The sequence below is a fragment of the Psittacula echo genome, assembly GCF_963264785.1.
Source record: "Psittacula echo genome assembly, chromosome: 2".
In the NCBI taxonomy this organism is placed as follows: domain Eukaryota; kingdom Metazoa; phylum Chordata; class Aves; order Psittaciformes; family Psittacidae; genus Psittacula; species Psittacula echo.
Window position 1 is genome coordinate 111201084 of NC_137737.1, and position 26843 is coordinate 111227926.

The 26843-nt window shown below is 40.8% G+C and overlaps 1 protein-coding gene across 4 annotated transcripts in view; it reads left to right on the forward strand.

The window, feature by feature from the left end:
- GREB1L (GREB1 like retinoic acid receptor coactivator) overlaps window positions 1–26843 on the forward strand; it is a gene marked incomplete at both ends in the record, with an annotated part of 57808 nt that overhangs the window by 25641 nt on the left and 5324 nt on the right. For all 4 annotated transcript variants that reach the window (XM_080611099.1, XM_080611100.1, XM_080611102.1 and 1 more), the window contains 16 exons: window positions 373–699; window positions 1609–1737; window positions 2314–2448; window positions 5283–5480; window positions 7380–7560; window positions 8850–9042; window positions 10071–10204; window positions 11919–12258; window positions 16353–16468; window positions 16847–17091; window positions 18010–18563; window positions 19076–19178; window positions 22779–22934; window positions 23145–23284; window positions 25647–25808; window positions 26154–26358. In XM_080611099.1, the coding sequence (XP_080467225.1) occupies window positions 373–699; window positions 1609–1737; window positions 2314–2448; window positions 5283–5480; window positions 7380–7560; window positions 8850–9042; window positions 10071–10204; window positions 11919–12258; window positions 16353–16468; window positions 16847–17091; window positions 18010–18563; window positions 19076–19178; window positions 22779–22934; window positions 23145–23284; window positions 25647–25808; window positions 26154–26358 (3318 nt within the window). The remainder of the gene's footprint in view (window positions 1–372; window positions 700–1608; window positions 1738–2313; window positions 2449–5282; window positions 5481–7379; window positions 7561–8849; window positions 9043–10070; window positions 10205–11918; window positions 12259–16352; window positions 16469–16846; window positions 17092–18009; window positions 18564–19075; window positions 19179–22778; window positions 22935–23144; window positions 23285–25646; window positions 25809–26153; window positions 26359–26843) is intronic.

Genomic DNA, 26843 nt, shown 5'->3' on the forward strand with positions numbered 1-26843 from the left:
AGAAGAAGAGGTTAAACACGTTTCTTTACAGCCATACTTAGTTTACTGTTATGCATGATAAGGAAAAGCAAAACAAAGGCTGCTTAACAGGCTTCACCGTACTGCATGGCTGTGATTAGACTGTGAGGATAAGCATTTGGGTTTTCTTCTGTAAGAACATATGGAGGCAACAAAAAAGGGAGATGGTAGGAGAAAGAATGTAATATGAACAAACAGGAATAAGCCATATGGGTAGATATCCACTCAGTGGGTTTTGTAAATGTAAAAAATATGGTAAAGGGGCTTGTCAGATCAAGACAAACATGATTATTCCTGGTTCAATAACATTTTGATATGAGACACTGTTATTCTGTTTGTTTGTTTCCAATGTAGGTCCTGACCAGATACCCCTGAGGGAAGAATTCGAGCAGATCATGTTGAAAGCTATGCAGGAGTTCAGTCTGAGAGAGCGATCCTTGCAAATGAGCGCACAGTGTGTCTCTGTGTCACCAGGTCAACTCCCTTGGCTTGCTAGATTAATCGCTAGTGTATCCCGGGACCTTGTGCACGTGGTTGTAACCCAGAATTCACTGGCAGAGGGCATCTCGGAGACCTTGAGGTCTCTCAATGAAATGAAGCATCAGCAAAAGCTACCAGATTATGTAGTTGCTATTTGTACGTCAAAGATAAGAGGAAGTGAGTTTTGCATAGTAGTCCTGGGTGAGTATATTTGCAGTATGGTTCTAATACTAATGCAATGCTGCTGAATTAATTTTCTTGAGTCATTATCCCAGATTTTAAACCCCTTTTGTTCTTTTTACTCTCCTTTGTATGTTGCACTGCAATGTCACGGTTTACTCCATCAAGACTTGGAGTAATGATGTCCATGAGGATCTAGAAAAATAGCTGTAGGTTAATCATTACTACTCCTTGAGAGGCCTGAGGCTTTGTGAGTCTACCTTAAAAAATATCTGGAAGTAACCCAGTAACAAAGTAGTTGGTTTGTCTTTCTCTGGTTTGTGTAGCTGCACTATTTCACATGGCAATATTGAATCATAGAATAGTTAGGGTTGGAAAGGACCTTAAGATCATCTAATTCCAACCCTCCTGCCATGGGGGTTGGAATATTGGATTGATCGCAGTCTTCTGCAGACCACTGTAAAATGGAAGATGGTTTTTTATCCTTTTTACCATGGTGATTTTCAAGTTCTGCATTGGTGACTGGCTGTGACGTTTGTGTGTGCATGAGTGTGACTGGATGAGAGTGAATCTTGACCGATCATCTTTCATTTGAAGTCAGATAAATTGGTAACGTCAAACTTTCACTTTTTCATATTTACTCAGAATCCTCTATTCCATCTAAGGTACAAACACTTATTTGGCATGTCATATGTCACCCAAGTGGGCAAAACTGTGGGCAACAGCTTGCAAAGGATGTGCTAAACTGATATGACTAATTCTTCCGTTGCTAGCAAAATAGGCTTGAGACTGCTCTCCTAGCCTACTGGGTAAAGGCAGTGGAGATCCCTCACTGAAGATCAGCATGCCCCACACTTCTAGGGTGAAAAGGTTGTGTTGCTAGTACCCTGTATTAAAGATTCCTTGTGCATTTTTCCCCCTCTTCTCCAGGTCAATATCAATCTAGGGCGCTTGCAGAAAGCATGCTTACCACCAGTGAGTTTTTAAAAGAGATCAGTTACGAGCTCATCACAGGGAAAGTCAGTTTCCTGGCATCGCATTTCAAAAATACATCTTTAGGTGAGTGATCCTACGAAACAGAAGCTCTAGCCAAGACAATAGTTTCTTTAGGGCCAAGTGTGTCTCCTGTTCAGCAGCTAAAGTGCAGCTAAAGTGCACTCTACCCTCTTCACCTTTTCTTCTCTCCATTCAGTGTGAGTAAAGGAGTGCTCAGCTCTTTCACCCTTGCAGTGCAAGTTACTCATCCCATGGCAGAATATTTTAAACCCTGTTTATACTGCTGAATGTAACGGTAGGGCATGCAGAAGTGCATGAGCCTCTCGTCTGTGCTTCTAGCACAGGTTTTGGAGGTTGTTTCATAGTATGTGTTTCTTTGTAATCATCAGATGTCACCACTAGCTGTGAAGGCACAGAGCTGAAATTATTCAGCTGCGGTTTGGGTTTTTTTGGAATTCATTCCACTGTCGAATCAGTAAATAAAAGAGAAAAATATTCTCCCTCCCTCTCTTCCTTTTATTTCCAGCCCCCTGCCCCTTTGCAGATTTGGTATCAGCTGTGTGAGAACACGTGTGCATGTTTTACATCACTTGTCTGAAACAGCTTCCAGATAATTTGGTGTTGCTAATTCTTACCTAGGTGATGATTTGGACAAGCTGCTGGAGAAAATGCTACAGCAGCGAGGAGAAAGTGTCATTATTCCTTTCAATGGGGATGTTAGCGAGTGTGTGTCATCTCAGGAGGCAATTGCCATGGTTTCTACACAAGAACCAGGTACATTTTTTTTATGTGCAAGATGTGAAATAAGTGAGTAGTTTGTTAAATATCAAATTGCATGTGCCTCAAAAGTCAGGGCACAGCTGCAGACAGTGTGCCAACCCTCAAATATTAATACTGCCAGCTGAATGTGGCAATATAGCAGTCTCTTGGACAGAAAATCTCTGTTGTAACCTTCAGCAACTTTTCCCTGCTATGTTTTGTAGTTTCTAAGCTAAAATATGTACTCTTCTATTACGCACTAAGCCGAGTAGAAATGCTCCTTTGTAATGTCGGCAGTGTGGATTCATCTTGCCCTTATGCATCTAGAAAAGAAATGTAACTTTGTGATTACGGCAGAGGGGAGCTGTGTTCTTGTTCTGATCTCCCCAGGTGTCCTCCTGTTTCTTACCTTTTGATATTCCTCACTTTCCACCTGTAAAATGGTAGTAATATGTACTATAGACTTGGGCTCTGAGGCTTAAACTTTTAGGGAAAGTGTTTTAAGACCATGGACTGAAAGTGCTAGGCAAGTGTGATCTATAATTTGCTTATTTGAGATGTGTCTTATTCAGAAAATGTGATGAGATACTTAGGTACAAAAGATGAGTTAGGATTGCCTGTCTAAAAATGCTAATCATAATTTTCCCATTTTGGAATTCTTTAATTACTCGAAGTTCTAGCCATACTTTCCCTTTGGTAATGTAATGGTAAAAGGCACACTGAGCTGTTGCAAACCCTGAGGTTCTTCTAGGTCTAGTATCAAAGCAAATGCAAACTCCAGTAAAGACTTTTCGCTATGAAAGGTAGATATGCACTTGATTCACATTAGTTAGTTAAAATGAATCAGCTCAGTGGTAGATCTGAATAAAAGAAAGTGGTTGAGAGTCTCCACCTGGATTCGGAAATCCAGATAGGAGGTCTGCCAGGAACTTTGTTCTGGCACCCCCAGGAAGACAACTCTCGAGCTTCCTCACAGGATTAATTTGAAGGGAGAATAATCTTTACATTCTGTTGGATGCTGTTGTTGTTGTTGTTACTGTCTAATGGTGTGCAGCAGTGCTTTTTTAAATCTTCATCCTTTCTCAAACTACTGTTCTGAGCTAATTTTGTCGCTAAAATATGGCTGTGCAGTGGTTGAAGCTACTGAGAATCTGTCTGAATAAAAAAAAAAAAGGAGAGGTAAGTCTCCTGTTTGAGAGGGACCTCTCTCCCATAGTAGCCTACTGAAATGAACACCAGGCAGGAGATAAGAGCATGCACACAGATACACGTGTCTATATAAAATATAGGTTTTCGCCGAAACACCTTCCAATTTTCATGTAAATTGCAGGATTTTATAAAGCGGTTTATTACTTAAAAAAGCAACAGTAGTTCTTGTGTATTAAATTTGCAGAGTTTTGGATTTTTTTTCTTTGTTCTTTTAAAAGAAATTTGCCCTAGGTAATTTTTTATGATAAGCAGTCCATTAATGAGAATTTACTTTGTAGCAGAAAAACTGACCGGAAAAAAAAACCCAAACCCAAGCAAACAAACCTACACCACCACCACCACCACCCCCATCTGTGATAACATTACTGGATTTATTTTCCTAATCTGCATGTTGAAAATATTCAGGGGCTAGTGAAACAGATTGTTGGGCATTGAATTTACCTACTAGAAATACTGATGTATAAGAACATGCATTTTCTTCAAGGAAGCATGAATGCTTTGGTACATGTCTATAGACAGCAAAGCTCCTGTCCCCCAGTTCTCTGCAGCTAGTGTTATATTGACGTTTATTAAGTACAAAGAAATCTGAGACTAACATTTTGTTAAACATCAAGAAACCTCCAAAGAAATAAATGCCTCCCCCCCCCCCCCCAAATAATTGAGATTTACTGCATAGATGTATTGCTTATCTTCCCTTCACAGCATATATAACTATCAGGCAGTATATAGACATCTGGCTATCTCAATCACAACTTAGAGCATGGCTCAGTACTTCAGAGCAGAGGTGATGTACAGTGAACTCCTAACTTCCTGCTATCCTATTTAGTCTTTTCGGCAGGATTATATAACGCAGGCTCAGTTTCATCAGATTAATAGGTGTGCTGGTGCTCATCCTGTTGTGCACTGAGCACAGCAGCCTCAGCTCCCATGGCTAGTTCTCCCAGCAGTGTGATAGAGGGAAGCTCCTAAAGGAGAACTGCAAGTTTCAGGAGAACATTAGAGCTCTGTGTGTGTGTGCATATACTTTTTATATATGTACACATGCACATCTTTTTTATGTGTATGTGTGTGTGCATATATTAGATATAAGGATGAAGTTCTTTACTGTGAGGGTGGTGAGGCACTGGAACAGGCTGCCCAGAGAAATTGTGGCTTCCCCATACCCATCAGTGTTCAAGGCCAGGTTGGACAGGGCTTTGAGCAACCTGGTCTAGTGGAAGGTATCCCTGCCCATGGCAGGGGGGTTGGAACTGGATGATCCTTAAGGTCCCTTCCAACCCAAACCATCCTATGATTCTATAGATACATGCATATTACGTATGTGTTGGTTCATTTGACAGAATGCATTTCACTTTGTTGGCATTGAGGTTTCCCTGGGTTGCACTGTTAAAAATCCTCAGAACACTTAGGGCATTTAAAAATGGGCTGTCCTGTACTTACCACATTTTGATCAAAAAAAGAAAGTTGACATTTGTGATCTGGACGCAGCTGTACAGAGTGTAGAGATTTATTCCGATGAGTGGTTTTTTTATTCTGATAGTAGACGGTAGGCTGTTTGGAGGATCATGTTTGTTGGGGGGGTGGGAAAATAAACATGTTTCTTGTGTTTTGTTTTCTTTTTTCAAACAAACGCACTCTAGATTTGGATGTTGATACCTTCCAAATTTACCAGCCACAGCTTACAGTTGCCAGAAAGCTCTTGTCCCAGGTTTGTGCTATAGCAGACAGTGGCAATCAGAGCCTGGATCTGGGCCACTTCAGCAAAGTAGACTTCATTGTTATAGTTCCCCGTTCAGAGGTCCTGGTGCAGCAGACCCTTCAGCGGATTCGACAATCAGGTAAAAGGGAGGGGAGGGCAAAAGAGACTGTTAAACCAAAGTACGTGATGTTATTAAGTCATATCTGGTATGAATGGAGAAGTCAGTTCCTCCAATGTGTATTTTGCATGTCCAGTATAAGCTTCATTAGTTGGCATTACTGATAAATTCTAAATACCTTCCTTTCATAAACTGGGCCCAACCTGTACCATGTGTCAAAAGAAATTGTCATAGTCATGCAGGTCTGAGGAAGGTGTGTCCTGGAGAAGTATGCACCTGTCAAAACAGGGAAGGGATGAGCGAATGTGACTGCTGAGATCTTTTATCCTCTGGAGCTGTTAGTGACATTTGTCTTAAGTCCATATGTTTGTGCATGTGCTCTTGTATGAATTGGCACAGATGTATGTGCAGGAAGCTCTCTTATTGGGTAGATAAATGCCTGAGTAATATATGTACATTGGCACACAATAGTTGCCATACTAGTTCTCATGGTGAGCTTTCTTGTCTGGGGTTCTGTGTCTGACCATGGCTGGTACTAAATGCTTCAGAAGGAACAAGAAAGCCTTAGTGTACAGGTTATGGAATATGTCCCCCTTGAGAGTGACCTCTGTTGTCCACTCTGTTAGTGACTGATATGTGCCCAGAAAAGCATAAGAATTTCTTCATGGAGAAGGTGACTGTCCAATAGAACGAAGGCCTGTCTGTGTAAATGTTTGGTCTGTTTTTAGCTCCTGCTATCTGGGAGTAATGAAGTCCTCAGGATAATTGTGTATTTAGGATTATTTGTCTTTTTTTTTTATTAGCAGAACTTCTTTTTTTTGTCTGCTTTCAGCTTTATCTAATAATAAGTTCATTTGCATTTGAAAAACATTAGTATGAGCTTATGATGTAATGTGTCTATGAGTGGGTTTGGGTAGCTGTTGGGTTTTTTTCCCCTCTCTTATTTTCTTCTCTGAGCTAAACAGTGCCACGCTTTTTGATTGTGCAGATATATCATGATATTGCTAAATACTGTAATCCATCTCTATTTTTTCTTCTGCTTTGTGCTATTTTAATAGTTGAATGAAAAGAATAAAATAGAATACCTGAAGTACAGGTTGCTTTTTCTTTCTAACTTAACTTTATGGGTGGTTTTTGTTCCATTCCATGTTTCTTCAGACATTAAATTTACTTAATTTGCTGCTCCACATTAAACCAGAAGTTTTCTGGTATCTGTTAACAGAGTTTCACATTTATTTTACCTTATTTTATTTTTTTAATGACTGTTTTTTACTTTATTTTTTAAAACATATTTTTTAAAATCATCAAGACCCTGACAAATACATTGTTGACCCACAGAAATAGCTTGTTGCTGCTTCTTTAAATGGCATTCAGAGCCATACACATTACATCACACCTACTTTATGAATATGATGGCAATCTATCATTACGAAGACCACTAGAGTAGTTGTATTGACACAAATATTGAGGTAGGGCATGAAAAAATGATATGATATTAGCAAGAGTCAACTTTGTGTATGTTTATGCCTATTGCAAAGGAAGGGTCAGGATAACGTTTTCTGACTCAAGCAGGATTGATATATTAGCTAAATATGAGCAAGTTTGGCCTAGGATCATGGAACATAGCCAACTGAGTGCTACTCTGGGCATATTTTGTGGAGGTCTGATTTTTCTTTCTTACTTTTTGGTAATGTGAGAAGTCTTTGAAAGGTCTTCAGGCACTTTCTGGAGGAAATCCAGAAGTGAAGAAGCACATTTCTGTCCTCCACTGTGAGAGAAAATCCATTCAGATAGCCAAATCACTGATACAGTGATTATTAAGTCCTGATTATTGGCCAACAAGTGCCAACTTGCCATTGACACCTCATCTTTGAATGCATTCAAAGGAAAAGATTTTTGTGGTATTCTTCTTCCTGACAGGTGTCCTTGTGGACTTGGGCCTAGAAGACAATGGAACGGCATATCAGAGAGCCGAGAAATACGTGGTTCGGCTTGACAGTGAGATTCAAACAAAATTTGAAGTTTTCATGAAACGAGTGAAGCAGAATCCCTACACACTGTTTGTGCTGGTCCATGACAATGCTCATGTGGATTTAACAAGGTAGTTGATCAATCTACCAAAAGAAAACTATCCTCTCCCAGTATCTTTCTGTTAGGTTTTTCAAAAGACTTTACTGCCTTAGACACCCAGTGCTTTTTCTAAGCCTAAGAATTTTGTGCCTCAGAATCAGATATGCTTTTTGCTTGCCCATGGTATTTGTTAACTAATTCTGATTCAGTTGAAGATAGGTAAGACTAGTTTCAGATTACTGGATCCCTAAGAAGTCTGTTTGTAGGGGTATGTGCTATGATACTGAAGTCCAGGAAAAAGTCCAGAAATTTTGCAACTGTCTTTGTTCTTCTTGTCTTTTTTTCCTATTTCCCTCCTTTTTCTCTACTCAAACCCAAATCTCTCCCATGTTCACAAGCCAGTCATGTTTTAATTCATGTTTTTATCCTTGATGATAGTGGTGTTTGTAATATGAGAAGGCTTACAGACATTTAACTCTTTGCATCATCTGAAAAATGCCCTATCTACTGCAAGAAAAGGATTTAAAGGCCAGTTGTATTGAATTTGGCCGGTGTAAACACAACAACACGTATGTGCAGAAACACCAAATTACAACTCTACTATGGAAGAAAAAGAAATAAGTAAAGCTAATTATTCTGCTCTTGTTCTATAAGTAAAATGAGGAGAATAATCTCAATGTGATATAAACATGGTATGTAGGGTTGTGGGATTCATTTGAACATCAGAAATAAAATGAAATACTTCCCTTGAAGGACAGCAGAAAATAGATAAAAGCAACATTCTTTCTACATTATCCTACTCATCACATTTTTGTTACTGCCTTTGCTGTACTCTGGAATTCCTGAATATATCCTGGAGGTGAAAGTAATTCTGGGAGCTGGAAATCAGGACATTAGGAGACTTTCAGGTTCCCCAGTCTTTTCAAAATTTGTTGTTTCAGGCTGGAAAATCCACTGGATTTTGTAAAAATGTTACTATATCCTATCCCCACAGCTCATGGAACAGTGCTTCTCAGTGAGACGCGTTTCATCAGCTTTGGCTCATTTTTGGGTCCCTCCATCTGATTCTCATTTAAGTTGGCACACTAATTCATCTTCTCACTGTCAGCAGATTTTGTCCTTTATTTATATTTTCCCTGCTGCCCAAGTCTACCCCAAGAGAACATCCAAATGGTTTTGAAATCCTTCACCCTTCCAAAGAGATTTTTGAGCTGTGATCCTCAGTGTCATGGTTATTTGGAGATTTTTCTGCAGGAAGAAAGCAATCCATTGAATCTCAGGATGTAAGTAAGGCAATTCTTTGCATTCTTATTTCTGCAGTGCCATTTCAAGTTCCCTGTCACATGGTGAGCCTAGTCATGGTCTGGCTGATAGAGTTATTAATTGCAGGGAGGTCCTTGAAGCATTCAACCTCCTTGTTCTTCAGGTCAGCTCTTTTCCTTATGCCTTGCAAACGCAGCAGTCCAGGATCAACTGTAGCAATGAGGTACATTGGATACAATTTGACACTGGGGTAAGTGTTTAATTGCTGATTTTAACTCTGAATTTTAATGTGGACTTCACACATAATAGAATCTAGCATATGCATATGTTCAGATGGAGCTCTTTCTCTGCTGAAGTTTGTTCTCACAGGCTCCAGATATGCAGCCCTGGGATACTGATTGACATTTAGGCCCAAGAACTACACATTTTTCTTTATCCAGCCATGTAATTTGAGAAACTACTTTCTATCCTCTGGTCAGACAAAGCAAACAGAATGGTAGAAATGATGGACTGAATGTGTGTTCAAAGCTTGCTTTTTGGTTGATTGTTAATATAAGCCGTTGTGGTGATCATCTGCAAAATGATCTAGACATTTTTTTGTTTCCCAAAAGTAAAAAATCAATGACTTTCCGTCTTCTGATTAAAAAAATAGCCCACAAAAAAGGAGAGACTGTATGTAATTTATTGCATTCCTAGTGATTACTGGTGATGTAAATGCACCAGAGACCATGCTGTGCTTCCAGCAAAGGCCTCATGAAATTCGAGGCAGCAAATGTTCTGCCTTTCTGATTGCTGTCTGCAGATTTACAATGTAGCAAACAAATGACTAGTTACTGATTGCCATTAGAGATGGATAGAATCTGGCAATCAAGAAAAAGTTTGGAAATTAATAATCCTTCTGTCTTCAGGTTCTGCTTTAAATAGAAATAACAGTTGTCAGTAGATACAAAGCCAGAGAGAGGGAGTCATAAAATAATAAGCAGGATCCTAGAAACCCAGTGCAATTACAGGTAGGAGATATACTTAAGAATTTGCAAGGACCTCCACCTGTCTGTCTTGACTGTAGACAAGCAATAAGTCCAGTAAAAACCAATTAAAAACCAATTTACATTTTATTGTATTCTTTGAAACAAGCAAATAGCATCACTGAGGGAGAATGGATGAAAAGAAAGGATACTGTGGTTCGGAAAATACTTTCCAGTAACTATTTTACATTACAAAAGAAATTAAAAGTGGTTCCAGTTTTTCTTATGTTTTTGCTATCTCTGTATGGAACAGGATGATGCAGCAAATGAAGACAAGTTGTACTTTGGTTTGAATGAATACAGCAAATCCCTCCAATGGGGAGTCACAAGTCCCCTTTTGAGATGTGATGAAACCTTTGAAAAAATGGTCAACACACTTTTAGAAAGGTAAATAATTAACATGGGAGCTTGGAATTCTTAAGAGGATCTTAAGGATACAGATATATTTATTAGCCCCGTTACAGGGAGGGATGAATACATGATGACCTTTGATGCTGATTTTGAAATCTGTGAATCTGTACAGTTTTATTGTTGTGACGAACTTAGTGCTGTTGAAGAAGGATATCCATCATTTATATAAAGAAGAGAATAGGCCCATTCAGTAGCAGTCCAGGCTCAGATGTGCTGCTCTCTTCTTTTGGCTCACCCGTCACTAAGCTGAGAAGGTACCAAAGGTTTCATACCTCACCCCTCCTGTTGCCTTTCTTGTTGAGATTGCCAACAGACCTGTCAGTGGTGGCCCAAGTAAGTGACATTAGTTCAAACACATCATTTTTGTTATTTCATTAGTTGGCTATGGTTTTGGTTCCTGCAGCACAGAGCCTTTTATTATCCTGTAGCTGCCTGAACAAGCTACTGTCACAGCACCTATCCAAGATGTAATTAAATGTGCACATTACAGGAATGAAGACAATACTGTCGTTTCCATCAATGTGGCGTTAAGTCTTTCCTGCATATCAGCAGGACAAGATCCCTTGTAGCAGTTCAAGCTGTAGTTCCCATTGTATTTCATATTTACTAGAACAGGGATTGTTCTGTCTTCAGTACTATTTCTCCTATTTTATTTAGGTCAATATAGTAATTTGGTGTTAGGAAGAAAGGTTCCATTTGTTTCAGCAACAAAAGTGCAAGGGGATACTTTTATGGGAGGAGGAATAGAAAGCGTTTTAAAAATTTACTGATTTAATGACTGGCTTATGGTATACAGAGCGAGCTACAGCACCTACTGCTTAAAGACAGACACAAAACTTTATTCAGTTGGATCCCATATTGTCTATTAAAATTGCTCAAGAAAGAGATCAGAGAAATTTGGAACTTCAGTTGTTTTAGTCGTTTGCGCTTCTGTGGCGCAAGACTAGCAATAAATGCGTAATAGCATAGGGCTGTTTCTGTATTATGGTGGTGAGTGAGCTCATTGGGTGTCTAGAATTAGAGTGCTTTTGTGCTTGAATAGCTTTTAATTTTTTTTTTCTTAGCGATTTAGTTTTAAGTTCATATCTCTGCATCTAGCTGTAATGAGAGAGAAAGGAAATATTTGCTATGTGTAAGTTAAAAGGCAAAATGAATGTTCAGATTTAGCGCAGAGCCAGCAATCCCTATTGGTAAGTCTAACTTTCTGGTGAGAAGCTGAGAGGTGTGAAATTATGAAGTATTACTTCCGCAAACTACTTGAAGCAGCAATGATCCTCGAAATTCTTCTAAGAAAAACCTGTGGTCAGCAAAGCAATTATTAGCCTGTGCTGTTGGAGTGAAGTGGAAGTGAGATGCTCTGTCCCTGGCAATGTTGGCCAGGTTAGACAGGGCCTTGAGCAACCTAGTCTAGTGGGAGGTGGCCCAGATGAGGGTAAAAGAAGTGTATTATTCCTGTCACTTGAGCACAGGCCTTGGCTTGTTACCTTCTGTATGTGGACCATGTTATATTAATTTACTTAAAACACAGATTTTGTGCAAAATTATTGTCCATGAAAATTGAAGGCTTCATTCTTTGAGCAGTACTGAAAAAAATAGGCACTTCTTTACCACACAGTCCTGGTTTTCGGCCAATTTTCAGACATTACTGTGATTTTGCATGTGCTAACACAGAACTGTTATCTCCTCAAAGGTATCCCCGGCTGCACAGCATGGTCATCCGTTGCTACCTTCTCATTCAGCAGTATTCCCAAGCTCTGATGGCTCTCACAACCATGGCTTCACTAAGAGATCACAGCACACCCGAGACACTCAGCATAATGGATGACCTTATCACTTCTCCAGGAAAGGATAAGAATGGTTGTGGCCACATGCTTGTCATTAGGGTGCCATCTGTGCAGCTCGCCATGCTGGCCAAGGAGAGGTTACAAGAAGTAAGAGACAAATTAGGTCTGCAGTATCGTTTTGAGATCCTCCTTGGGAATCCTGCCTCAGAGCTGACTGTCGCAAAACACTTTGTGACACGGTTGAAGGTTAGCAGAAACTAAATAGTTGTTTGTGTATCTGTTGTAGTCACCTGACTGTTGTACATGTTTTGTGTTTACTCCCATGTGTTTAGGTTAACTATTCTCTAGGAAAAGGGTTCATGTTCTGTATCTGTCTCCACAGAAGTATACTGTACTTTTGATGGGCATAAATAATTTAGAAACTTGGAAAAACCCTGAGTTGTTACTGGTGTATGAAGTCAAACACTGGATGTTATCTCACTTCTTGAAGTTAAATTATCAGCATGAGTAAGATAGGGTTCATCTCTGAAAGCAGAGTTCAGATTTCCTTAGGCAAACTAATTCTTTTCACCCACTTATCTATCTGTCTAGCGTATCTGTTGTCTGCTCTGTCCATCCATCTTCTGCCCTTCTGATAGCTGGTAAAGCATGCTGTTTGACATAGACTTCTTTTCTCAAACCACTGCATGCTGAAAAGCCTCTTCTGCCCAGCAGATATGCACCAGGCTAAACTTTTGCATGGGTTTATAAGAGCATGGTTCGACTAGCCAAACCCACTTCCTGAATTAACCTCACTGCATTAAAGCAAAGGAAATGGATTGCCTGCCTTAGGTACCAGCCTGAAAGTAATGCTGTTTATCTGTCTTGATCCTTGCTTTAAGTCTTACACAGAGATTAATTTTCTGTTTCTGCTATGAGTTATGTAGTGTATTCAAATCCATGCAGAAAAGGAATTTATTTTGTGAGCCTTTCTTCAACCACTTGCCTACAATCAAAAGCAGATAAAATGTCCTTTAAGGAAGCTACCACCTCTGCTTCTCAAACCCTGTCTGCAGCGGGAGAGGGAAGAGAGGAAAGTAGTAGTTGTGAAGGAGAAAACGACATGTGAGTAGCAGCTCTGTGCTGCTGGGATTTTGTTTGTTTGCTAGGTATTAATTCCAACCTTCGATCATTCTAGACTGTGAGTCCTGTGAGGGCATCTCTGTGGCCCTTTGCATAAAGCGTTGCAGCCCTTACACATTGCTGGAGTAGCCTGTGAGGTCATTGGAGCAGATCAGGATAGAGTGTGAAGCTGTTCTAGGGGAATATCTATGTAGCTGTTGATCTGGAATAGAGGAATTTGGTCAGGCGGAGAATGAAAAAACTTCTAAATCTTCTTATTCCTCTATCCCAGAACACAAGATGCTTCTTTGGCATAAACAAAGCTGTAGGATTCTGGACTTGTTTCTTTACTTGCAGGTGACTAGGAAAAAAACCACTCAATTCTGAAACATGCATATAAAGGGAGTGAGGATTGGAATTCAGTTGCCCAAAGATAAGCCTGTAGTGTCTTTTTAGGTGAGTTACCCAGTGGCATTTCAGAATGATGAAGATCACCTGTGAGTCTTATGCTGCGCTACCATATCTGCTAGTCTGGTGCCTGGGATAACACGGGGTATCTGAAATGGTGTGAGCATGTGTTTGCGCAACTGATTCCCATTATAAAATTCATCAGACATGCTCCCATTGAGTTTAGTTTATTGCATACAGTTTTGATTTAGTCTTTCTGTGCTGCTTGACTTTTCTCCCGATGGAGGTCTGAAGCTGGGGAACTAGAGCAAGTGGGGAACTGATTGCTGCCTCCTTCTACTGTGAGCACCCAGGCCATATTTTTGGCCAAGGAGTACAATATCGGGCTAGTAAGTGATTTCTGGTGAGGCTGAGGCTTGAAATGCTGGTTCCATCAATAACAGGTTGCAGTGCAGATGAGACTTCATCATGACCTTTTTCAGGGGCAGGGAGGGAAAAGTTACAGCTGTTAGTGACCCCAGTTGAAAAGTTTGACTTAACTTAGCTTCTCCCTAAGAGGGCTTTAGCAGTATGTGTGGTGCTACAGAAGGGCAGGGAAGTTGGGCAGCTGTCTCTACAGTGCTGGGAGCTGGACTGCTCCCTTCTCTGTTAGGCAAGCCCTAGCTAGCCAGACAGGTCATTCCTCTCCATCTGGGAGCCAGTCTTCAAGGGAGGTGATATACCCAGAGGTACAGAATGAAAGAAGAGATGGAAAACAATTTAAATAACTGTTTTGTTGACCAGGCATGCTGTCATGTCATACCCTTTAAGTATAACAAGAATCAAACCATCTGGGAGGCGTTCAGAAGAGAGGAGCCCAGAGGACTGCAGCTCTCTGTCCCTCACGAGTAAGATGATCAAGAAATGCATCCTCTGTATGCAAGTTTACAGCTCAAAGCCTCAGGCACTCAGGCTTCTTTTTAGGTCCTTAGGCTAGCGGAAAGAAAATCAGCTTTGGATCTGTCTTCCCTTATTTAATTGTCTATCCATGCACTTTTGCAGAAACTTCCATTGTTGGAGAGGCAGCGTAACACACAGCTAGACTAACCTTGCCAAGCCAGAAAATCTCTCTCTGCTGCCGAGGCTGCTTTATTGAGCCAGTAGATGCTGTTAGAGAGTTGGAATAATAATTTCTTTTTGCGAACATGTTATACAGAGGATGCTGATCTCAGATCAGCAGAGGAAAGAAATCAGGACTGGGGAAAGAGAACAGAACCATAGCAAAAGGAGAGTATTACTCTAACCATGTTCTTAATAAAAATCATGAGTTATTTTCAGTGGAAATTTTCAGGCCAGATGACACACTGCGCCGTTGATCTCCAAGTGAATCCTCCTTTTCAATCCCCTTCATCTGGCTGAGATTACTCATAAAACATGGCCTTTCTGGAGAAAATGAAGGGTAAGGATAGAAAAGGTCAAGGGAAATGTTAAGGCTAGAAGAGCCAAGAGGGAATTCAAAATAGAGTTCTTCATGGAAGGTGTGTTTTGCACCAATCCTGCATGTCTTATTGGGCTGTCAAGACAGCTGTGTCTTGTTGTCTTGCATGCCTGTGCTAAGAGTGTTTTATATATATTATTTTTAATGGGCAGTTTGAGTGGGGTTGCTGTCATGACTCGGCAAAGTAGATTCTGTGCCTGAGCTACACAAGAGTCTTCTCTGTAACTGATTTTGTCCATTTTAATAAGAAAAAAGGATAAACTTTTTTCCAGCAGGGTGATATGCTGTAGCTCAAATATTTGGTGATTCTGTAATGATTAGGGCTTAATTTCTTTGTCTAGAGAGATCTTGATATCTGATCAGCATGGAAACATAGTCTCTGGGTTATATGGAAAAAGCTTCTCTGCTGATCTTCTGTCTTGACTGGTCAGTGATCTAAGAAGCTGTGTTTTTCCTGGCAGTATCCATAATGTATTCACAGGGATGGCTGGATAGAAGCCTGCATTTTTGTATTTCAGCTTTATTTATGATGTTGGTATTGGCAGAGGTAGAATGGCTTATTTCCTTTCTAAGGGAGAGTCTCTGAATCTTTCAGTTTTACTTTCTTCTAACAGTTGCTGTAGGGTGCTGTCTTAATCAAAAACTGCCTTTATCATCTGAAAGTCTGGGCACTGTGCAACACAGCAAGAAAGATGTTATTGCTCAAAGGAGAGCAACATTTTTAGGAGGCTGCATCCAACACAGAGTACACACATGGGCTCATCCAGGGTCAGAAAGAACTGAACCGAGGGGTCTGAAGGTTGGACATGGGACTGATGCTACCAGCGTTTCCAATGCTAAGGGGAAATGGTGCAGTTTTGTGGTCTTGGGCCTTGGTAGACTCTAGGTAAGGAGTCCTTTCTTGTGGGATTACCTCCAGTGAAAGGGAAAATGTTTTTTTTTTTCATATAATCTTCCATTACATAGAATAATTTAGCAAGGTTCATTGAATCATTTTCATGTTTCACTTGAAAGTCTTACTGTACCTTTGTATTAATTTCAAAGAACTTTCATCTGTGCCAGCTTGAAACTGAAGGCATCAACTGCACTCTCCTCTGACAGACTGCACTAATACCACACCAGATATACGTTTCCAGTACTGAATAACATATCCTATACATCCTTTTGCTTTGCATTTAATGCTTGGCTAATGGTTGGGTACCAGCAAAAGTGCATGCCTGTACCTAAGGTCTCCTTCCTGTTGGCTGTTGAGTAAGCAAACCCTGTATACAAAGAAAATGTACGAACTAAAAAACCACCACAGAACAACATGTGAAGGTCATTTAGATGTGATTGGAATTTTCTCTGTTCACAGGCTTGGAGGGGCAATGAGCAGGAAGACTGGATTCCTCGCACCTATCAGGATTTGGAAGGTCTACCTTGCATTGTTATTCTAACTGGCAAAGACCCTCTGGGAGAAACTTTCCCCAGGTGCTGTTGTTACTCTTGTTCTCTAACATGTTTGGATGAGCCGTGGGGTGGAGAAGTGGCTTGATAACATCTGGCTATTTTTTCACTTAAAAAAAAGTATATTTTAGAAGACTTTATTTGGGAACAGTTTAAAATTTTGGGAAGTGCAATTTGTGCAAAGTGCAGCTGCTTTGTGAAAACTACAGTACTGTTGGGTCAGTTGAATGTCTGTGCAAAGTACCAGGGAGCATAACTTCTGTGCTGAATATTTCAAAAGAATTTCATATTTATTGGCTAATAAAATTGTTCATGAATATTTAATAAGCAACTGAAGATAGGGAGTATTCTTCAAAGTCAGAGAAAACAAAACTTTCTTTTTTCTTGGGTTGGGTTTTCTAGGTCGTTGAAATACTGTGACCTTCGACTAATTGACTCAAGCTACTTAACCCGGACCGCGTTAGAGCAAGAAGTAGGCTTGGCATGCTGCTACGTCTCGAAGGAGGCAATTCGAGGGCCTATTGTAGCTCTTGACCTTAGTGAGAAGGAGCATGAGAAGGCTAATGGTAGTGAGAATGAGTCTGATGAGCTGTTGATAGACTTGGACCGACCCCAGAGTAATAGCAGTGCCGTCACTGGAACGTCAGGTCAGTTATTCTGCTGTTGGTCTGAAAAACGAGTCTTCATTCCTGCGTCACTGGAAGTTGAATGCAAACATTGAGATGTAGGTTGCTTAGCTGCATCCTGCTGCAGGCTTCACAATGAAATGTTAGCAGCAGATTCTTTCCACAGTTAGCAGTTTTCCTGTCTACAGCTAAAAGAGGATACATCCACTACAGTGGGAGGATGGTACGCCATAGCTAAGGGTCACTTGTGATTTTTTGTTTTTCACATTTGTTGCTAGTTCTGTCCAGTGGATCCTGAAAAGATCTTAAAAATCAGAGTAGAAATTGAGGCTGTAAAATTTTAAGAGAAAAATGCTCTGGAACTACAGGGGTGACTATGGGTGAGGATCAATATTTGCTGCCTTGTCAAGACCAGCACAGTGGCTGGGTCTTGCCCTATCTCTTCAGGCATCTGTGGAGCCTCATCTCCCAACAAGACTTCCCTTCTTTGCATTCTTCAGGCACCTCTGGGTCCTTCCACTTGTTTCCCTATGAGTTTGAGCTGTTGAGGTAGCAGAAGTCTATCTTTGCCGTGCACCAGATCTTCCCATGAGCTAAATAAACCTGACTGGTATGGAGGAGCCAAGTTCACATTAAAGTTGCAGTGAAACGAATACTCTGTTTTCCATAGGAAGGAAGGTCAAGTTGATCTATGTATACAGTGGTATGTTACACTTGAAGTTTAGAAAGTTGAGCCATGAAATTCCAAATCCAAAGGCTGTTGCCTCTCCAGCAAGAGCAACAGATGGATGTCAATGATTTCTTTTCACCGCCCTAAGCCACAGCAGTGCTCATTGAACAGAAGTATTTGTATGTTGGGATTGTCCCATAGATCAGATGAGTTCATGACTTTCTTATGCTAGCCAGTATCTGTTTATTGCCTGTTCTTTGTTTCCCCAGGTTCCCTGGCTGACAATGGTGTGAGCTCCTCAAGTGCTGCAGACAAGTCTCAGAAGCAAGCACCATCACTTAACTTTCAGACTGTGGTGCACAGCTCCGTAGATGAGGGAACTTTCACAGCTGGAGAGACCCTGAAACAAGAATGTGACTCCCTGGGTCACCAGATGGCGAGCAGCACCACTTCGAAACTGTCATCACTGTCTTCGGTCTCCCAGACGTTCCGGTGGCCTGCCCACTTGGCCAAAGACAGCAAGGCCCTCCGTGCTGCACTGCCGCGCATCGTCATCCTGTCAAAAGCTGCCTACTGTCTCCTGAGCTCACAGAAAAGTGGGAATTTACCTTCTTCCTCATCCCTCCTGCCTCATGCTGACGTGTCTTGGGTAGGCTCTCTGAGGCCTCTGCTTCACAAGGACATGAGCAGTGAGGAACAGTCCCTCTACAACAGGCAGTGGACGACAGCCCGGCAGCACCATGCGGACTTCAGCAATCAGGGTGAGGCGTCTGGCTCAAGGAGTTTTCATCCCAGGCGGCTGCTTTTGACAGGACCACCACAAGTAAGAGAACAGTTCCTTCCTCTTGCCTTATTAGCAGGATTGAAGGACTGACCATGAGGACTGCAGATCATACTGTAAAGGCACCCTGCATGCAGTAATGTGTTTTGAGGTCAAAAATGAGTCAAATTTTAAGGTTAAGTCCATGCTGGAAGTGATAGGGAGAGGAAGAGTGATGCTGTATGTCATATGAGGAAGAGTGATGATGTATGTCGTACTTTAGCCTAAAGGAAATACATATGGATTGTACTGGGCATAAAATTGCCATGGGCAATCAATAGGGCAGCAGTTGTCACTGCCCATCTCCCTGCATACAAAAGTGATACTGGCTGTGGGTCAGGTTGTGCTCCCAGATCAACTTTGTAATAGTCTCCAGCATAATGGGGGATATTATGTCTTATTACGTTTTCAGGCAGAGGTAGAATGGAGTGAGCCCAAAGGCATTTATCTGAAAGGTATCCTTCCTTCATGTTAGTCTGAGTTGAGATTTAGACTTCTTTCCATCTCTGGCTCAGGTAGGAAAGACTGGCTCATACTTGCAGTTCCTAAGGATTCTCTTCCGCATGCTCATCCGGTTGCTGGAAGTAGATGTGTATGATGAAGAAGAAATTAATGCCAGTAAGTATTTAGTAATTGTTCTTAATATGCATTATAAAGAACCTCTCTTACATATTATTCAGCAGTGACAAATTTTGAGGCTCACAGACTATAAATTACACCTACCACTTGTCCTGTCCATTAGTGTGTAGCCAGACTTACTGTAGGTGTCTGCGTATATTTCAATATATATTAATAAAAATGTAAATTTTATATTTGGCTTAGCCAAGAACTGTTATATGAATTTTTGATTGATATACTTGGGTAGCACTAAAATGAAAGTGAACACAGAACTGTAAATGGGCAATGACTGCTCACATTGTCTCTCCTTGCTAGTTTTTAAGCACCAGTTGCTTTTAAGCAGAGACGATATTTAAGACCTGGCTACTTCTGGCTGAGACATTACTACTACTTATGTTTATTTACAAATTAAATGCAAGTTTTCAGTAAGACTGTTCTCTGCAGTTTACAGATCTTATGCTGAGGAAAAAGGGGAGGGGGAACCTCTTTGGATTTGTGCTCATTTGTTAACTCTTATGGATCCATTAACTGCTGTGGCAGGACTTTGCCTTTAGAAGCACAAATCCTTTTAAAAGTTAGTCCTCTTCAGGGTGCTATTCACACAACTCTGTGCTTTTGTGGTGAAGAGAGCTCCGTGGTGCATGAATCTTATGACCATTAGACTAGCATCCTGAAAATCCCATTCTTGTCAAACCTTTGACAAGACTAATTTGTATTTCTGCTCAGAAAATCCTATTAAATTAAGAACAAATATATTTTTCTTTGATTTGGAGCTTTGGGGACTATTATTCCCTCATTATTTGAACTAAAGTACCCCAGAAACTTAGGATGAAATATGAAAATGCAAGAGAAGTTGTGCATCGTGCTGTCTGGCTTGTTGCAGTCACAGCTATGTGTCACACCCCAGCCAGGAATGCATGGAACTCCATCAGAAGAGTAGTTTGGGTTTGTTTGGGTTTTTGGTTGTGGCCTTTTTTAACTCCCACTACTTCTATTGGAATGCTTTTTCAGAGCCCTAGCATTCTGGTGATTGAAAATACTATTTTATTCTCCAAAGATGTTCCTGTCCCATTTATAAACGTTCTTTTTGGGACCAAAGAAAACAATAATGTAAACTAAAATACTTTTTATCTTCTTTGATGTTTACTTCTATGGTGTAGTCAGATAGCAGTTTTACCATCTGTCAGCATTCATCTAGGTAGCCTGGATCTTCTTACAGGATACTCACAAATGACAGGCTCTCCATTCTCCTTAGTGGCTCCTTGCCTACATGTCTATTTTCAGTTTATCCTTCTGGTACATGGGTGACCAGAACTGAGTGCAGCATTTTGTGGGATGCTTAGCCAATCCAGTGTACTCATGAGTTGGCTCGTGTATTCCCTTGCCTCCACTGAAAGTTCCATGACTGATGAAACCAATGATTGCTGTTGTCTCTTCCATTCTCCCATTTCCCTGGCACTGATATGTAGCTTGTATGTGGGTTCTTCTGCAACTCAGTTGTTTCCAACCAAGGTGCTCACATCCTGCTGCAGAAATGCTTGTTATTAGTCCTTGATCGTACATATTACTCATATTTTTAATGTTAAATATCACCCAGTTTCTGTTGTTACAGTTTTTGAGGGTATTGAATTCTTTGCAGATGATCTTTGCTTCCTTTTCCTTATTGACAACAACTCTCAGAATGTACCACCAGCAAACTTCAGCAAATCGGTTTTTTTTGAGTTGGTTACTTTAGAGGAAATATTAAACAGGGTGTCCCTCCACTGATCCTTTACCTTCATTGGTAATCTCCATATGCCTTAATGCTTACAGTGTTACGTGCTGCCATCTTCTGTTTAATCAACTTTTCCAATTTATGGACCATTCACTGTCTCCAGCTGTATTAGTAATTTGTCATGTAGTATCGTACTAAATACTTACGTCTAGACAGATATGTTATTTTTCCTTTGTTCAGAGAAATAGATACATCATAGCTGTATAATGAAAGTTACACAGGGTTTCTTTGGTTAAGCCATGTTTTTACATTTTTCATTTACTTCAATATCTTTCATTATTTCCTTCACCCTCCCCAAGTTTTGAATATTATCAAGGTCAAAGTAATGGACCCAGAGCTCTGTAGATTCTTGTGTCTCCTCTTAAATGGTGATAATATATACTTAATGCTTGCATTGCAGTCAGTCTCCTGCCAGATGTCACAAACCTGTTCTTTCAGAAAACTGGCATGGAGATTATTCTTTCTCTCTGTTTCGAGTGTGTATCAGGATTTTAGTTTTGTTTCTATCTTGGCCTATAGTAAACCTTTTATTCCCTTGAAAATAGAATCATCGAAGTAAAAAGAAAATTAAAAAAATTATTTTAATTTGTATAGTTGAGGTGATACAACAAATAAAATGATTATTTGTTTTCACGCACTTTTCTGAGGTCTGCCTCAGCTTGACGTTTGATAGAGCTTTTTTTGTCGCATGCTTGCTGATGTTTAAGACAAAACTTCATTCACTGGTGAGCTTTTTCCATTCCTCATGGGCTTTGTTGGTTCTTAGTGTCTTTCTGGTGTAGTCCCTCTGAAGCCTCTTCCTCCTTGTGTTTTTATTTTGCTTAATATGCTGGTTACTGGTTGTTTGGCAACTGCAATTCCAAGAAGTCCAAGTCTCATTCATGGGCAAGTCCCTGGTGTTCTCAGGCCAGCTGACTTAGAGTGAGCTTTCTCAGGATTTTGACAAACTAAAACATTTCACCTGACCCGCACTGGGTGGTAATTTGAGTGAAGCACGGTGCCAGTGAGGTTAATGGCCTCTGAACCGCTGCTGGCTCATCTCCTATCATGTCAGTCAGGGCAGGGTGTGCACATGCTTGTCTGTAGACCCAACTTTCGCTTCATCTGAATTTGCTTTTCTAAAATCAGTGACCTCAGTTACACACCGACTTTTGTGTGTTCTTGCGTCTTATTTTAAACTGAAATGACTCATGTTCAACTGCAGTCCAAAGCTGTTTACCTTGGCCAGTGCTTTCTAATGTTCTCATTAGTTAAACTTGATTTTCTACTTCAGAGTTCTCTCTGTTGGATCAAAGAAGTTCCATTTGGTCCTTGCTGGCCACATCTCATTCTGTAACAGAAGAGTGTCTCTTGCTGTCTTTATCATATAACACCAGGTACTAGTTCATAAATGTGTACAGCTTCTTTCTCTTTGCTTCCTTCTTTCTGCCTTTGGATACTTTGCTTCTCATTTACCCAGTGCTCCTCATTCCACAACAGAGAAGACTGAGATTATGCCTGTATTTTCTGCATAGATAGGGCCATTGATTTGAGCATTTTATGATTAAACCAGAGTGACTTATACCTCAGCAGCTCGATAAGGAGCAGAGCAGGGAGAAGATACCTATGAACATTCTTCACCTGCATGCAGTTTCTAAGGAATTGCCATTTCTTTGAAATGGCTTTGTGTGGATTATAGTTTCAATTTTGGTAATGTATATGGTGTTCAAAGATGATGTCTCTGTGTGCACTTGTGTGAGTTCCTGTGCAATTGTAAATCAGCAAACATCATGTAAATGCCATTCAGTGGGTGTCTGGTACTGCTTACTTCAAGTGTGTTGTTGCAGATCACACAGAAAACAGTGAAATTACCCAGTCGAGCAATGACCACTGGCCGGACATTGAGATCTTCAGCAAAATGTCTTTTGACCTGAGTGTACATGACCCCAAGTACAGAACTGTGAGTCCCGTATACACAGAACAACTCTCAAGAGTGAAACAAGGTGGGTAAAATGTTGAGTTTTTTAGGAATACTTTCCTGCAAAGAATCAGTTCTTATTGGTTCAGTTGAACCTGCAAGTTCACAAGAGCCTTTAATGTCCAAAATGATATGGAACAAAACAACTTGTGTGTTCTTTACAGTTGTTACTGGGATCACATTTCTGCTTTATATCACTCATAAAATTTCTGTTACTTCTTTTCTTTGTGCACAGAAACAAGCAAAGAAGCCAAATCAGAGGAACCTAACAAAAGGGAGACTGTGTCCATGATGTTGACTAAATATGCAGCTTACAATACGTTCCACCACTGTGAGCAGTGCCATCAGTATATGGACATTAATCCTGCTGTACAGGTTGGTGTCAAGGTCCAAGGGTAAACTGCATCATGAAGTTTTCTGTGGTCTCTCCAAGTGTACGGCTCTGGTGTCAGGACTCATGCTTTCACCTTCCCTGAGATGGAATTGTTTAATTCTTCCATTCTCCGGGGAGATATTGAGCTACAGACCCTGGAGCATCAACCGTGTCTGCTGCGTTCCACATGAGCAGTTCTTCTCTTTTGCTGCCTCTGACAAAGGGTGAATGTTGTGACTAGTTGTCTCAAGCCTAAGCATTATTCAGCCTGCCCAGAGGGTTCGCAGAATCTCATGGGAGAGGACTCATCTTGCTCAGGTGTCACCTGTAATGGGAGACCGGAAGGCCTGCTTTTTCCTCCCTGTGCATGTAACTGTGCATGCTTCTCAGCAGTAGCTTGTGAGTCACTGGACAAAACTGATCATTTTTAAATGTTGAGTTGAAAAACTTTTGATCTCTAAAGCAAACAGTTATGCTCATAGGAGACTAACAGGTAAAATTTATCCTGGTTAATAGCTCAGACATAATTTCTTAACCACCATTACTTATCTCAAGTAATTCTTTCCTTGCTTCCTGATCTTTTTCCAGCAGCTTGCTATTAAGCTATCACAGTGTAGACACACTGACCTGGCAATGTACAATGTCAGTTACCTCTGAGCAGCAGCAGCAGGTCTGATTTAAAACTCATGCTTCATTAAGTACATTGATACAAGCAAATCCTCCCAAAAGACATCTGTTGTTCACTCATCTTTATGCATGTGATCAAACATAATGAGCAGTAATAAATATAAACATCTACTTGCATGTGTGTAAGTTTTGTATATAGAATTACAATTGAACTCAGGGAAATTACAAATCCGAAGGGGAGTCATTGGATAGCAAGCATTATGAAGGGAGGTTCTTAAATGCTTTAAGAGAACCTAAATAAAGCTCCTTTCATTTTTCACCTTTACTTAGGCTAATTACTTCAATTCTTTAGTAAAGATTATAGAAAGCTGATTGCTAAGAGTGAATGATTTAACCTTGTAGTAAGGTAGAGGCTTCTATAGGATGAAATCTTATCATATACGTAGGCACTTTGTATACACTTACACAGTTCAGTGAAGCACTGTGCAAGCTTAAACTCACCCAAATTCTTCATAGCCTTGCTCATGGTGTGGTCTGCTTTGATCACTTAGCTCCTTAGAAGAGTATTGCCACAGGAAAAAGAGCATACTAATGCAGCCATGCTGCTGCTGGAGTACCTGGATGGCAGTGCATTCTGCTGTGGAGCAGCACCCACATGGTACACTGCTTTTTGAAACTTTTGGGAAAGTTTATTTCGACAGTTTGTTTCATAGAATCATATAAATCACAGAATGGTTTGGGTTGGAAGGGACCCTGAAGCTCACCCAGTTCCAACACCCCTGCCATGGGCAGGGACACCTTCAACTAGAAACCAGGTTGCTCCAAGCCCCATCCAACATGGCCTTGAACACTGCCAGGGATGGGGCATCCACAGCTTCTCTGGGCAACCTGTGCCAGTGTCTCACCACCCTCATTGTAAAGAACTTCTTCATAATATCTAATCTAAGTCTCCCCTCTGCCAGTGTAAAGCCATTTTCCATTGTCCTGTCACTACATAGAATCATAGAATAGTTAGGGTTGGAAAGGACCTTAAGATCATCTAGTTCCAACCCCCCTGCCATGGGCAGGGACACCTCACACTAAACCATGTCACCCAAGGCCTCATCCAGCCTGGCCTTGAACACCGCCAGGGATGGAGCATTCACAACTTCCTTGGGCAACCCATTCCAGTGCTTCACCACCCTAACAGTAAAGAATTTTTTCCTTATATCCAATCTAAACTTCCCCTGTTTAAGTTTTAACCCGTTACCCCTTGTCCTGTCACTGCAGTCCCTAATGAAGAGTCCATCCCCAGCATCCTTGTAGGCCCCCTTCAGATACTGGAAGGCTGCTATGAGGTCTCCACGCAGCCTTCTCTTCTCCAGGCTGAACAGCCCCAGCTTTCTCAGCCTTTCTTCATATGGGTGCCACTGTAAAACATCCCTTTCCAGCTTCTCCTTGTAAATATTATTAAATCATTTCCAGCTCAAATGGATTTGAGAAGAGTCCACTTTGGCCAGACTGGTTGGATACAGAAAGCTGACTCTTTTAATTGCAGTGCCAGTTACATACCTAAGTAATGCGGACTATGGTAGAGGAAAATGAGAATATAACAAAGTTAACTTCAGTTACTGAAAGAGAATGTTTTGGGTGATCTTCTCTGATGGCTTCCAGTATTGGGGCTGTAAGGGCAGGTGCCATGAGTGCCTTATGTGTTACCTGCTTGCAAACCTTATTTTTTTTTTTCTTTGTATACAGATCTCTGACTCCACTCTGCATGCATTCACATTTTCATCCTCAATGTTAGGAGAAGAGGTTCAACTGCATTTTATAATCCCCAAGTCCAAAGAGAACCATTTTGTCTTCAGCAAGCAGGGAAAACACCTAGAAAGCATGCGTCTCCCACTTGTTTCTGACAAGGTGCGTTTGCTGCTCTTACCCATCTGCTGTCTGCATGTGCTGAATGCAATCAGCTTGACAGAGATTTGCAAGTCAGTGGTGGGTGGCTGGGGGTGGAGGGTGTATGTTTTCTTTTTTATGTGTTCCTTTTGTTTTAATGTCCTTTGCATAATTCTTGCCTAACTGTCCTTAGAGCTGGAGTTTTTGAGAACAATCATCCCTTTTTGCATTCCTCGTGTCCAGCTCATTTGTGTTGCAATGATCAATAATCTTAAAATCCAGTATAAACAATAAATAAATAAAGATCCATATCAGGAATAACCTGCTTTTTACCTAATGTGGCCAAAATACCTTCTGTTCCAGCAGAATTTGAATGCAGTCAAGAGTCCTATCTTCACTCCATCAAGTGGACGTCATGAGCATGGCCTCTTGAACCTCTACCATGCCATGGAAGGCATCAGTCACCTTCACCTCCTTGTAGTGAAGGAGTATGAAATGCCACTGTACCGTAAATACTGGCCAAACCACATCATGCTTGTCCTGCCAGGCATGTTCAACAATGCTGGCGTTGGTAAGAGACACCATCAATGCATTGCTGTGAAGATATCAAAATCCGTGTTGGACAATGTGGATCATGTGGCTGAAGGAAACATTGCAGCAGGTCCTCACATTTGTGCTGTGGAAACAGCAGCAATATCAGTGCAAAATTCAATGATGTGTAAGAACTGTTGTTAGGGATGTGGAATATATGATTGCATTGATCACTGCCTTCTCAGTTTAAAATCTGATGGTTTATAGGCCACATTCACTCATTTTACACAGCCCTGCTGTGTGAACGCTCATTCTAGACATTTTACATGTGGTTTTTTCAGATTGTAACTCCTTTAGTTAGCTGAAGCTACATATTAACTACAGCTGAACACTGGGGGCTTGAACTTCGAACTTTTCATGGATGCTGAGTTTTTCCTGCAAGAACTTTTAAGTAGCTTTGGTTTTAGAATCTCAAGCTCTTCTTGGTTCAAGTTACTTTATTAATGCCCACAAAATCATGTTCTG